Source organism: Corvus hawaiiensis, chromosome 3, assembly GCF_020740725.1.
Source record: "Corvus hawaiiensis isolate bCorHaw1 chromosome 3, bCorHaw1.pri.cur, whole genome shotgun sequence".
In the NCBI taxonomy this organism is placed as follows: Eukaryota; Metazoa; Chordata; class Aves; order Passeriformes; family Corvidae; genus Corvus; species Corvus hawaiiensis.
In genome coordinates this window covers 25,045,744-25,060,250 of record NC_063215.1, presented here as the reverse complement: position 1 = coordinate 25,060,250, position 14,507 = coordinate 25,045,744, and the positions used below count along the sequence as shown (strand labels likewise).

At 43.5% G+C, this 14,507-nt stretch overlaps 1 protein-coding gene across 3 annotated transcripts in view; it reads left to right on the top strand.

Moving 5' to 3' along the window:
- The first annotated feature begins 2,487 nt into the window (after positions 1-2,487).
- GCLC (glutamate-cysteine ligase catalytic subunit) overlaps positions 2,488-14,507 on the top strand; it is a 37,099-nt gene continuing 25,079 nt past the window's right edge. The window contains exon 1 of one of the 3 annotated variants that reach the window (XM_048298189.1): positions 2,488-2,761. In XM_048298189.1, coding sequence (XP_048154146.1) covers positions 2,612-2,761 — 150 coding nt within the window. In that variant the 5' untranslated portion in view covers positions 2,488-2,611. The remainder of the gene's footprint in view (positions 2,762-14,507) is intronic. The other 2 variants (XM_048298187.1, XM_048298188.1) reach the window with 2 other exon arrangements.

Genomic DNA, 14,507 nt, shown 5'->3' with positions numbered 1-14,507 from the left:
AGCATATAGGCAGATATTATACAATGGTGGTTAGTCCTGAAGTCATAGGCAATGTGCAAATGAACACTTCTGCATGTGATGCTGTCAACTTTAGAGTGGCTTAGTCCTCCACTGTGGATCAGCCCGCACTGTCAGAACACATACATTAGAGCTGGAGGGGAAAAAGCTCCAGCTTTTTCATAAACAGAGCTGACTTGTCACACTGTTATGCTAGACATTACAGTGTGAGAAGAGTTTACATCAGTTTTACTGGTGCAGAAGGAAAATACCTTGATTTTCTGTTATAAACAATGTATTAGCTCTACAGTTGATAAGACTAAGCACACAGAACTAGAAATACAGCAGATATTGGCACTAAAATAACATAAAAATTAGCTGAGTTTAAATATTGAGAAAGACAAGACACTGAAAATGTGCTCTTGAATTGCAGGTTAAAGAGTAGCATTAGTGGTCAGTTGAAGAGTACAGACTGCATAATAGCAGCATGCGATATAATAAAACTGATCTTAATTTTGAAATGTTGTGTATGTTGCTGGAAATATTTACAGTCCATTATACACCAGCACACTCAAAGCAGCTGGGATCATACCAAATACCCAATTCTTCCAGAAAAGTTTCTCAGTAACACAGGGCTCTTGCTGTCAGCCAAGTGAACCGAGAGCACAGACCCTAAACCATACAGACAGGCTGGCCCAGATTCATAAGATGATAATGTTAACTTTGATCTGATACAAAAAGGTTTGCTCCAGACCCAGGCTCACTGCCCCAAGAGCCAGAAAAGGGCTAACACAGCTGTTGGCTTTCAGGTGCTACTTGTCACTGCCAGGACTCCTCAGGTGCTTCAGCTCTAACTCAAAGGTGTGGAAAAGCTGAGGCTGGATGGCAGCATGGTGGCACCTACATGGAATCTTGATATTTTGGTGCAATTGCCCTCAAACATGCAGGGCAGTGCATGAAATCCCTTTGTCCCCTTAGATCTGAAATAAAGTACTTGGCTTTCACATCAGGGATATGCCTCATCAGAATGCCATTGCCAAGTGTGCGACTTTTGGCCTCTTGATGTTTCAAAAATAAAAAAGGCTGTGGGATTTTTTAGCTAGAAGAAAAGATTGTTTTCTTGTCCCTCAAACTAACTCAACCATCCATCTCCAGATCTACAATAGTTACAGCAACAGCACTGCTTTCAATCAGGCTGGCCTGTACAATTTCAGCCAAAAACATGCAGGGTTTTTTTAAAAAAACGAGCTCCTAAAAACCAGCTCATTATAAATTAAATATTTGTAATTTAAATGATTACTGATTGTTCTTATTCTGTCAGTGCTTCCCTTTGTGTACAAACTTGGTTATTAAAAATACTTTTGAGTCATTTTACTTCAATATTTGATATCTTCCACTAATGCATTTTAGTTTTATTAGTCTACTATCTTGGGAACTTATTCTATCCTTTAGACATCTCATATCCTGGAATAAAGACAATTAAGCAGTTCTTGTAAGTATAGCCATTCAGTTAATGAAATATCTAATAATATAGTTTATCCATTAGTGGGCTATATGACAATTAAAATACCTTACTAATTCTCGAAGCCTTAGTTTATCCTACTACATACCAGCCCTGCTTGTTCCTGCAGCCTATGACAAGCTCTGTGGATGTAACAACGAGGCTCGAGGAGTAATGAATTTCTGCTTCTCAGCAGTGAGAAACTTTCCCTCCATGTTAACGTTCAGTGCCTTTTGTCTCTTCATTTAGTAAAGACTAGCACTGATAGGCCTTCTACATTTTATCAAATGTGAAATACACGCCTTGACACGCCCCCGTATCCCCTTTCCTGAGACAATGCTGTCTCAATTCCCTCCAGAACAATTCCCAGGTAACTCATTTTCAACATCTTCACGAGCTGGGCTTATGCTTGATACCACAACACCTGGTCTCCGCAGCCGGAGAGATGCAGAGGAGGATCTATGGGGGATGAGGTGTGACCTCTCTGGATTTCCCTCCACCCCTTCCGAGCATCACGCTTTTGCACTGTGCTCTGATCTGTAAAATACACAGCAGCGTTCGCACGCTATCCGCGCCTTGGGGCCTTTCAATCAGCACCTTCATTTCGGCGCTTTCAGGCCCACGAGGGTCCCTTTCCCCCAGGAACACCGGCCCGGCCGGACGTGGCGCGTCCTGCCCCGCCGGGCCGGGGACACCGTCCCGCCGCCATGTCGCCTGGCGCAGGCGAGCGGCGCCTCCTCCCGCGTGCCCGGGGCGTGCGCCGGGCGTTCGGAGCAGCGGCGCTCACGGGCACTGCCGACGCCGTGGCTCCCCGGGTTTCGCTTCCCCGGAGACGTTCCCTCCCCTCCTTCCCCGGCGGCTCCGCGCCTGGGGCGCCCCGGGGCCGCCAGGCCGCGCTCAGCCCCGCGCTCGGCGCGGCGGGGGCGGCGCCTGCCGGCGGAAAGTGCTGAGTCACGGCGTGACGCGCGGCCGCCGTCACGTGCGGCGCCGGGCTCGGTCCCGCCGCCGCGGCAGGGAGGGCACCCGCGGCCCCGAGAGCACCGCGCACGGGCGCACTCGCTCCGCTCCGGCTCCGCTCGCTTCCCTGGCCTCCCTCCCTCCCTCCCGGCCGGCATGGGGCTGCTGTCGCAGGGCTCGCCGCTGAGCTGGGAGGAGACGCGGCGGTACGCGGAGCACGTGCGGCGGCACGGCATCCTCCAGTTCCTCCACATCTACCGCGCCCTGCGCGACCGCCACAAGGACGTGCTCAAGTGGGGCGACGAGGTGGGTGAACCCCTGCCGGCGCGGCCTCCGCCGTGGCCTCCGCCGACCCCTGGCGCGGGCGCAGGTGCCGTTCCGGTGCGGCGCGGGTCGGGCCGTGCCGGCCGTGGTGCCCCGGAGCGGGCCCGGCCGCTCGGCCGCGGTCGCTCGGCGGGAGGGGACGTTGCGGGCTGCCCGGCGGGGCTTTGTTTACCTCGCGCACACACACACACGCGCTCGCCGCATTTCGTTGCGCAGCACGGCTGCCCCGCTATCACCCGCGGTTCTGAAGCGCTAGGACAACTTTCAGTGTTTCCGCCTGGCACCAGTTGGTTGCCCGGGCAGCCCCTCGGGAGGTGTATTCCCGGGGCGGTGTTGCTCGGCAGCACTCGCTCCTTCTCCGGAGTCTGTTTATGCTCTCTTGATGAGTCTGAGTAAAGCGTGTTTATGCCTCGAGTGCCTTGGACTCAGACTCAGTTTTTGGGAGGAAAGCAGGACCGGGGATGGGCGGGCGGCTCTGCAGTGGCGGCTCTCTCGCCGCGCGCCGTGTTCCTCCTGTGTCCCTGTGTGAAAGGGACTTGCTGAGCCCTGCTTTACCCCAGAGTTTCCTGGGCGTTTGGTACCCGTCAGGCTGCCTTCTGAACAAGGATCAGGATGATCGCTCGGGTCATGACTTGAACACTGTTACAGGTGCTTTGTGCCCGAGGACTGTAACTTTAGTCTTAGGTGTGTTGCCTTGTAAACCTGCGCTCAATTGTGCCACAGCCTGACAGCACTCTGCGAGGAGCAAAGGCTGCCTCCTCCATTGATCAGTTCCCCAGGAGACAGGGAGCAGCTTCACGTGAGCTGAACTAGAAGCTCTCCTTGTCTGTGGTGTTGGTGAGATCCCGCACTGGTCATTTGAACTCTCCTAGATGAGGTTGCAGGGAAGTTGGAAGAGCAGACCCGGATACATTGCATCTCTGTCTCATGCACAGATTGCTTTCTGAGCAGCAAAGGCATTTGTGAGAAAACTTTATTCCAGTAGTAGCAGCTATTCACACGTGCTCTTTCACAGAGGAAAATGCTGTTCACTGTGTGCGCCTTGATAGAACTTGTCTCTTAAAGTCTGTTCTTTTTTAAATTAACCCCTGTCATAATTCACTTAACAGCAGGGCAAACGTCAGCACATGGGAGCTGCTTCCATGAGTGAGTGGGGGCTTGGCTACTGAAATTTGTTTAATGAAAGCATGTATAGTCTACACCACAGGGTTTTGCAGCTGGAGTGGTGTGGACTCAGGAAGTTTAAGTATACTTTTTTTATCTATCCTTGTCTGATGTTTGTGTTTCCACATGTCTTGTATGACTGAAGTTATGCTGACAAAACGGCCTCACAGTCTTGAGTCCAGGAATATAGACAGAGTCTTCCTGTTGCTCTGATACTTAGCTAGAGAGTTTCCTCATTAATCTTTAAGAGATGGTACTCGTTTTTCAATGGGTGTTAGATTTTAATTGTCCTTGCTTTCTCAGAGTGAGATTTCACAAGATAGCTAAGGCTGACCCACTAGGAAGCTGGTTCAGCTTCCCTCCCTGTGTTCCAGGCTCGCATTTCTGCTGCCTGCCTTGTGTTGTTACTGGCCATCTGAGTTCAAAAAGTTAACCCAGCAGAAAACTACTTCCATTCAGTTTTTTAGGGTGGTTGGTTTTCTCAGCAGAGCTTCAGCTCTTTCACAGGTAGACCCAACAAGCTCTGCTTAATGTAAGGAAAGTAGCAGGAGTGTGTGGAGGAAAGTACAACCAGTGCCTGCAGCACCCGCAGCTGATCACTTGGTAATCTTAGCCGTATGGTGAGACTGGACTCTGGGAGCCTCATTCTTCCTTTGGCCTGGGGACCATACTGAACAAAGTGGTTATGCTGGGTAAATAGTGGAGCGTTGTGTTAAAGGAGATTCACAGTTTTCTTCTACCATGCTGCAGCATGGCAGGAGGCAGGATTTTAAGAGCAGTATCATTTACAGATGTGATTTTGATAAGGAGCTGAGAGCTGTATTAGAAATGTCTGTGAACATTCAGAGGAGGTCAGGTAACCTGGGTCGTTGTCTACCTCTTCATTTTAGCAAACGCTGATAAACTTAGGTGTGGCAACTTTGTTCTGCTGTGTTATGCAGTTATATATTTTTATGTAACACAGCATTTAGGAGTGTGTTAAAGGCCCAGGTACTTGTAGCCAGTCTGCTCTTGTGCAAACACAAAACCATACCTCGGTCCATAACTTACTGGAGCTGTGCTGTAGATAGGCTAATGCAGAGAGCAGTACGTTTGTTTTCCATTTTTCCTCTCAGTTGTTAGAAAGTGGCGCCACATTTATATGCAGCTTAGATGAATCAACTGACTAATTGGACAGTTTTCATAAAAAGTCTTTTGTGCACTTTGACCTTCATGTAAAAAGTCATAGCCTGAGGGTGTTTAATTGTTTTAAAAACTTGTTGAAGATAGAAATCAAGAATGGAGATGACAGCCCTCATGTAATGGTAGAGATAAAATCAGAATAAACAAAATTACTTTTGTGTTCAAGAGACGTTTCTGTGACTGTGTTTAGTGAAAAATGTATTTTTAAATTTTTTTTAAGGAATGTTTATGAGAAAAAACCCAACTTCAGTAGCACATACTGAGTTTGTCTTTCAGGGCATATCTGTGAATACTTTAAAGGTTGTTCCTCATCTAGGTGATGCCATTGTGAAAAGGAAATACTGTGTTTGCTCATGACTGTAGATACCAGCCTTTAGCTTTGGTTTTGTTTTCAACAGGACTCCCACTTTGCCCTGCGTGTTGTAAGACTCATTACAGAACTGTGTGGGTCCTTTGGGGTGCTTGTAACCTCCTAGGGACTCCATTCCCTGGAGTTCCAAAGGAATGAAACTGTGGAGAATCCTCATGTGCTGTTTCTTGGGTGCCAGACAGAAGTATTAAGGCTAAGTGCTAACAGAGCATGGTGGTGGCATCTGTTTTGAAGGGAGTGGGACAGCATCACAGCTTACATTGCGGGGTAGCATTCCCTAGTGCTCCCATCCTCTCCTGAGTAAAGAGCTGGAAAGGTCAAACCACTAGTTCTGCTGCCTTTTGAAAAGTTAGCTCTTTTATTGCTTGCAGGGTTAATAGAACCAAGAGCTGTTGTCTGTTTTGAGGTAAGTCCTTTTTTACTCTGTTTTCCACAACCATGAAGCCTTTGTAATGGTAAAAAAATAAAAGCCAATCAAATATGAGTGTAACAGAGTAAGAGTTGCTTTAAAAAAAGCTTTCTAAAGGTCTCCTTAAATCTGTATTTGCAGGTGAAGGTCCTCTGCCTCTTAATCATCCTTCTACCTCATTTAAAACTGACAGTTGACCTCCCTGTTTATGCTTGACTTCTCCTGACTGTGGAGAATACAATAGAGTGAACTATCTTATTATCCGTCATCAAACCCTTACTCTCATTGCCTTAATGCTCACAAAGTTTGGGCAACAATTACATCTGCTGGTGAGACCCTGTCATGCTAACAAGTACGATTTCCTTGTGTTCTCATCTTGCTCTTCCATCCAATAATGTATGCTTGACTTTGGGGTTGCAGAGTTGTAATCATTGTTTATTTTTTTATTTTTGTGCAGCAGAATCAAAAACCTGCAACTTTTCAGTACTCCAGTAGAGTTAGCAGATACTATGTGAAACTATTAATTTGTGCAGCTTGGCAGATGCTAGCCTATTCTGCAGCTTCCCAGCTTTTGTCCCAAAAAGCTCCTTTCTGTGCCAGTGCATTACTTGTCTCCTGTGCTGTTCAGTGCCTCTTGTCTGCTGATTGCATTCCTCTGACGGATGTTGCTTAAATTTCCCTTTGGAGCTTTATGCGGACACTCGGATCAGACAAGTGGAATGGCTGGCCCTTGGCAAGGCTCACTGCTGCTGCTTTGTGCTGAGCGTACACACAACCATGAGTCACAGCATTTCACACCGAACTATGTTTACATATGTATGCACATGTGCATGTAATACTTGTCTTCCACAGTCTGTAAATACTGAGGAGGAGCTGTTTCAGCATAAGAAAGTTTAAGAAAGGTTTGCCAGAGGGATATCTCAGAAGGAAGATATGTAGAAAGCAAGCATGGGCAAAACATGACAGTTTATTTTAAAGTACATGTGAGTGAAGTGGGAATCTGACTTGCTCAGCCTTGTTTAGTGAAATTGGACGTAATGACTCTTTTGTTGTGTATGAGTCTTGTTCCCATCAAAGTGGGGACCTAGCATACAATAAGCATCTTCAACTTTTAAAAATTTGTTTTCTTAATGGAAACTTGAAGTGAAATTTGGAGGCCTTTAAATAGATTTGATAATGCTGTGTATGAGGCAGCAAGAAAAATGTACTGCTGCACTGCTTGCAAGTTGAAATCTGAGTTAATTCTAGTTTGATTTTGTTTTCTTTCCTTCCTTTTACCTCAGTCCTTTTTAAGCTTCTTTTGATCTTTGTCCTGTACACTCAATTTATTCCCCTCCTTATCCTTTAGTTTTTTAATTATACCTTGTAAATAAGTTAAATGAGAACTAAAATGAGCATGTGCTAATGAGCACTTCCTCATGCAAGAAGCAAAGTAGCCCTTCTCAGGAGCTACGAGAGGCCAGAGGTTTCTTACCAGAATGTCCCAAAGGTGTTGCTTCTGATAGAAGATGCATGACTCTCTTGAAAGCTTTCTCCTTTTTCCGTAATGAAAGGTTAGGCTGTGAAAAGAGCTCTATTTCCTCTTGAGTGATTCTTCCCAGGAAGCTACCTATTGCATTAATGTCTTGTTACAGTTTCTAGCCTGTTACATTTTTGGGTTTTTCCAGGGCAGTAGCAAGGTGTAAATTATATGATCAGAGATGTTACATTACAGCTTGTAGAACTTCAGACTGGTAAAATTATTGCTGCATATTAAGGAAGTGAATTTGGGTTCATATGCACGCAGTTTGAGGCTCCAGTTTGTCTGTCACCCATTAAAAACCAGGAACAAAATCTAGGGCATTTTATAGCAATGGTGAATCTAGCTCACCAGCTGCGTGAAATAAGTACACAGATGAAGTTTTCATCATCTCTTTGCTAGAAGACAACCAGTGAAGCTTGGTGAGAGACAGATGCACATTCATAAAAATGTTCAAAAAGAGATAAGAAAGGACCAGAACTGATGGAGTAGGTTCAGAGAGCATCATGGTGTACAGAAAGGTAATGTTCATTTCTCATTTTACAAGAAACTTGGTTAACTTAATGGGCTAGAAGAGCAGATGTCCTTTTAAGATAATTGCATATTTTACAAAGCCTAGATGCTCTGTGGAACAAGATGGCGCATGATAGCTTTGAAGCCAAGATAGACATCGACTTACATGGACAAGAATAGACAGTTTATTACAGTTTCTTTAAACTTTACGTGCTGCAAGATGTTTGTCCATCTATCCAAACCACTCAGATAATTGTATAGTGAGTTGTGGGGGGGTTTCTTTAATGTTTATCTGAAACTTTCTAACTAGCTCTTTGTTTTATATGTTATAAGTAAAACAGAATCACAAAAAATAGTTGTTGCATTTTCCAGAATGTCAATAATATGTGGTCTTTAAAAAAAATTAATCCAAGTCATTAATACAGATTCATACTCAGTACTATGATGATCTCACATTCTCATTTTGTACAAACTGCTGCAATATACCAGTGTGCAGAAATTGCCTTTCTAAAAGCTGTTCCTGGTAATCTTGTGCCTATAATAAAGCTAATGGTAGCCTGCAGTCTTAGAAATTTTTTTGCATTCTTGTCATTTTAAGACAAATGCTTTTAGTCTCCCCCTCCCCCAGCAAAATTCCCCAAACAGAATATGTCTTTGAATTTTTTTCATGCAGAAATTCCTGATGATGGCCTCTGCCAAATGTGGCATGTGCGGATGCATCTCAATGGAGCTGTCTTGATCGATGTGCTCACCTGCTGGCCACTTGGGGGGAAGCAGCACTCGTGAATGATTTCGTTATCTGTCACGTGTCTGCTTATTCACTCTTTCTCTCTGAGCTTTATTGAGCTAAATAAAGGCACAGTGGAATTACTTGTTTACAAATAGATTATAACTTCCTTAATACTTTTTGTATGGATACCTCCTGTTTCAAATAGTGGCTTTTCTGGGGCTGGATCTGAAGGTATGATGTTAGTGTATCAGCTTATGCTGCTTGACAGCCATGAGTGTGTATGTATGCAACCTCTAAAATGAATACACTAGTGCATGGAAATATAACTCGTTAAATCTTGACTTGAGCAAGATAAGTGCCCGTGAAGAATCTTCATGTTAATTCATTCTCTGGGTACTTCAACTGACTCTCATGAAACTACTTTTTCTGCCTGGTTTTAATCCTGGCATCACGGAAAACCTAAAGTAAACCGTGTTGCTTTCAAAACATGCACAGTGTGTTAACCCCATGATGGCTTATAATTTTGCTCATCTCCCTCTGCTCAGCTCTTCCAGTGGCTAGGTGATAAGATGTATATAGGTTGTAGTGCAGCACCAGTGACCTACCTGAGAGCTTTACTGCCAGATGCACTGTGCATGTGACAGTGCAAGACTCACTGAGATGAGTTTATACTGAGATGCTCTTTGAAAATTTAATTTTGTAATTAACGAAAACCACTTTGGAAGTTTGGGGGTTTTCTGTTGTGTGGAATTTTGTTTGGATTTTTATTTAGGGTTTTTTTGTGTGTGTGGTTGGTTGCTTGCTTGCTTGAGTTTTTTTAGGGCTGTTTTGGTGTGGTGGTTTTTAGGGGGGGGTTTAGGAGTTTTTTTTCCCTAAAGCAAGCTGCAGTTGGTCATAAATATTGACCCACCCCCATGGTGAACATTGATTTCCTCCTTCCCAATCTCAGAATTTAGTAAGAGAAGCTTAAACTACCTATTGTTTGTGTATTTCTGATAACAAAATATTCTGTTCACAGTGTATGTCCTTCTGTGGCTATCAAGTGGATTGCTGTGGTTTTGTCATGGGATATTTTCTATTGTAATTCCTCTTTTTCCCTCAGGACCTCTTCTTGCTGTGCAGATACCTTATTTTAGTTAACAGTATGAGAAAGGGTGAATCAGAAGGATGAGTGCAGGAAAGATTTTGTTGTTGATGTTGTATATTCAGTTGTTCAGGTTTTTTATTTTTCTTTCTGATGCAAAAGGCAAATTAGAAGCTTGGAGCATTTTGTTTCACAGGTGAATTAATAAAAAAGTTGTCTTTGCTGCAGAAATCTAAAGTTAACATGATCCTAGTCTTTTTAATAATACTAACCTCAGGTGTTACACTGTACAGAAGTCAAAGATGACACTTCTTTCTGTAATGCACCACATCTTACTTCTTTAGAATCATGCAAATGGTTATAACTTCTCAATTTTAGTTTTCAATAAGCCAGCTTCCTGGTTTGGGGTGTGTGCAGAAGGTTCTCTAGTCACGTTGTGTCGTGCACAAAAAAATCTGCAGCCCTGATGTTGTCACATGGGAGGGAGAACAGGCAAGAGCGCTTAGCTGGGGCTGGCTGTGTTGGCTGAGATGAGAGCCTCTGCATCCTCTTTGTTTTCTTTGTCTGTGATAATATTTAATGTGGCATAGAAGTTCCTAATTTTTTTTTTTTTTTGTCAATGTAATGTAAAACATGAGTTGTGTTTTGTTTCTGGGACATGCCTTCTATGAATTGGTTTTGTTTAGAGTTGAAGATGATGCTTTTTTCATTGGATTTCCACTTCCAATCTGCTTAATCAAAGTTAAGCATTTTGGGCGTTACATTTTAATCTTGGTTCTCCTGTTGCAGATTTTTGAAATTATTTCTGTAGCAGAGAACATCCATGGTAATCTCATGAGTGTGGAAATGCCTTGCCTCATGCCAGTGCACAGTTTGGGGGCTTGCTGGCTAGAAAGAGGGTAACCAGCCTCTGTGGCACTTCCAGACTTGCTTTCCTTTGAAATTTGCTCCCTCAGGGGTTAGACTTATTGTAAGACAGTAAACCTTTAATTAAAGGTACATTACCAGCTGTTTAGTTCTGTGGCTCCATGTTTATCACAGCAGTGGTGAGAAGATAACTGCATCAAAAAAACCGACTTTGGGTATTATGCTTTACATCCGTCAGAAGTATTTGTACCTACAGAATAGAATCTGCTTTTTCCATCTAACACTGAAAACTTGTGGCAGAGGTTCTTCATTGAACAGTCAGATTATTAAAACTTTATTCTCCTCTAGACTGTCATTTAATGATAATGGTATTTTAGTAATGCATTAACTGATGAATAAATATATGGAGGAGCTATTGTTTTTTCCATAAGTGAGCTTAAGAACTAGTGAAAGGGGTATTTTCTGCTGTATACGTAAGCGTATGAGGCAAACTGCGTGAAAATACTTAAATGTTGGTAGTGGCTTTTGTTAACAGTAAACGATAGCCATGAGACCTCATTGGATGTTCAGGAAAAATTTTCAATCTCTCTTAAAGCTCCAGGCCTGAAGGAAGGTTCATGTGAGGAGACTGCTAAAAATTTCTCCAGGTACATGTGGCAATAGCTGTCCAGTGGAAGGAGAAAGAAGCTGTCATTAAGATTGTCCTTGAGAAACAGCACTGGTCCATGAGTCACCTATGATCTGATTTATTTAGAATCACAGAATAGTTGGTGTTGTAAGGGACCTTTGAAGATTATCGTGTCAAACTCTGTGCCATGGGCAAGGACATCTTCCATTACACCAGGTTGCTCAAAGCCCTATCCAAACTGGCCTTGAACACTTCCAGGGATGAGGCATCCACGTCTGAGATCAATGGTCAGGAGCGTGGTACAAGGCTAATGCAGGTACTGTTTTTCACACGTAGAAAGCATGCAGCAATGCTTTCTTCATTGCTTTTCTCTTAAAAAAAGCTTCTCTTCAAATGATTCTTATAAACTGGTTTTTTTCTATTATATAATCTTGGCACCTTACTTCTGAGCTTACAGAGGTCCAGACTTCGTGCTTACCAGTGTTTTCATAGGCAGAAGTACCTCGTGGCAAACACTTTGAATGTTAAAAAGATTTTAAAGTTCAATGCTACAGCAGAGGCTTTACTCTTAACTATTAGATAGGTTTTGTTCCCTGTGTAGTTAGCATGATGGTGTTAAACTGAGTGTGCAAGGACAGGTTTTCACATTGGGAAGCAGACCACTACCAGGGCAAGTATTTGGACGATGATATGATGTTGATATCCATGCATTAGAAAGATAAATTACTTGTTGGTAGAATTGCCATGTTAAGGTTTAGGTCTAGGGAGAGAGGTTAGCAAAGCTTGGGGAGAAGGATGTACTACTGATAGTGGGCGCAAAGGACACAGAATTTACGGGCCACAAGGACATTTGGCAGAACTCCCAAGGTAAGTAAGAAAGTAACAAAGCCAACTCAGCAACTGTGCTGAGATCAGTTCCAACTGTGTAAAAGGTAATTTAGGCAGGGAGAGATTCCCACCACCTTGGTCCACTGACTCAAGAAACCCACCCACTCAGGAGAAGTACTGAGCATGCAGACTAATTAGGATGAGAAGCAAGAGAATTATTTAACCAACAGAAGCTAGAATTAGTAAGAGAACTATGTAACTTGTAGTTAATCTAGTCAATTGCTAAAACGTATAAATGGTATAAAGCTTTGGTGATAGGGGAGCTAGCAGCCTTTTGTGGGTTATCACCAAGTTCCTTGCTTTGCACCAATTAGAATAAAGAAATATTCAGCCTTAAGCTGAAACATGGGTCTTTCAGATTAGACATTAGAAAAAAATTTTCACCATTAGGGTGGTCAGGCATTGGGATAGGTTACCCAGGGAGGTGGTAGTCACCATCCCTGGAGGTGTTGAAGAGGAATCTGCGTCTTGTTTGGTGACATGGTTTAGTGATTTAGGAATTACGGTGGCAGTGGTGGGTTGACAGTTGGACTTGCTGATCCTAAAGGTCTCTTCCAACCTTGAAGATTCTATGATTAAATAGAAATACCTCATCTTGGTGTTGGCACTGCACCCAGGGCAGCAAGCCTGCATTTGGGACAACAGTGTGGCGTGGGTGGCAGCTTCGGTCCACCTTGTTCCTTAGAATTATTACTAATGGGTTGTTTCACTGATACCCCTTCATTTTTAAGAGGCATACTTTATGCAGAAATAATATGTGTAATTATGGTTAAATAACTCAGGCATTCAAACACAATTTCAGACATGCTTACCCATTTCCAGAGAGCTGTCATCTTTCATTTTGCCGCCAGACAAGTCAAGCACAACTGTTTGCCTTAATGAGTAGAGACTGGTTGTGGTTCTCCACAGTGAGAGGCTTCAAGATCTCACTTGTATTTACAGAGGCGGTATCAAAGAATTTTCAAAAGCCTGAAATTTTCTTGGTAGCCAACTGTGAGAAAAGGTGATAGTAAGTGAAGTAACACCATTCTGGGTGCTGTTCTGCTAGCAAACTAATGGAGCATACTGCTTCTTGAGAAGATTCGGCAATGGAGTGGAGCGGAGCTGGCGTGGAAGTGCTCTATAGATGAAGTTACATTGCAAGCCAGTAATTAAGAGGAAGGAGCCCACTAAAGAGCAGTTTTTCCTTGTGTTGGCTCATGGGTACTTCTGTTATACTCCGAGTATTTGCTTTAACTAAGAATGTATTTGCTTTTTTAATGCATTTAACTGTGAACAATAATTTGTTTAGGCTTGCTCTGGGATGTGGGTGGGGTGTTGGATTTTCGGCTTTCACTTTGCAACCATGCTGGCCAAACTGTTGTTCCTTTGCCTGGTAAGGTACCACAGAACTTCTGCGAGCCAGGCAGACCCAGGGGTGGTTGGAGAGATTAGTCCACTGAGGTTGCGCAGAGCATGTCTGTCTGCAGGGAGAGGCTGGGAGGCCATGTCCTGTCATCAGCAGCCTTGCAGCATGTGCCAGCCAGAAGACAGAGATGTGTAGGGTTTGCTGCACGATGAGAGCACTGACTGGAAGCATGGGTCCAAAGTGGCCACCTTCATTACCATGACAGGGCACATTGTCCTCACTGGCTCTAAGCAAGGCTGCTGGTCAGCCATCTGCATCAGTAGTTTGATCTGATGTGTATTTTGCTTCTTGCTAAGGAGCCTAATTAAAATTTTAGAGAAAAGTGAACTCTAAAGAGCTCAGCAAAATAATGAATTATGGATGTTGGGTGAAGCCCCTTATATTTGCCCTTTGGACTAGAATCTCTGCCAGGCATGCTGATTCTCTCAGCTTGGCTGCATTTCTCTGAACTTTGTTGTGGATAAAAAACATGTGAGAAGTCTGTGAATGATGACCTGAAGCTGAGTGTAAAAGTGTGTGAACTCTGAATTTGTTTCTTTCTTTGTAGCTGTAGGCTAAAATCTTTTAATGAGCTGAAATTACATTCTTTAAGGGTGCCCATTCAGCCAGTCCCTCTGTTGTCAAGATGCTCTGTGGGTTACTCAGAACTGTTGGCAGTCATCTGAAGTTTTTTCTTTTCTCATTAAAATTAATGGCAGATCATCCGTGTGTTAAGCTTTGAAGATTTAGTCAATGTTTGTGGAGGCAAAAGTAATAGTTGTTTCTAAAGCTGGAATGGATAAATGCAATATATTCTCTACTGTACTTGAAACATGAAGCACTTTGATTTCTTTGGGTTTGCCTTCTTGGCTTAGTGTTTCTTTACACTTTTGGCGTGGTTTGTTTTTTGGGTTTGTTTTTTTTTTTGAAACTTGCAATTAATTTGGTTTATAGAAAAGTACAGTCTTCTCACCACCAGCTCATTAC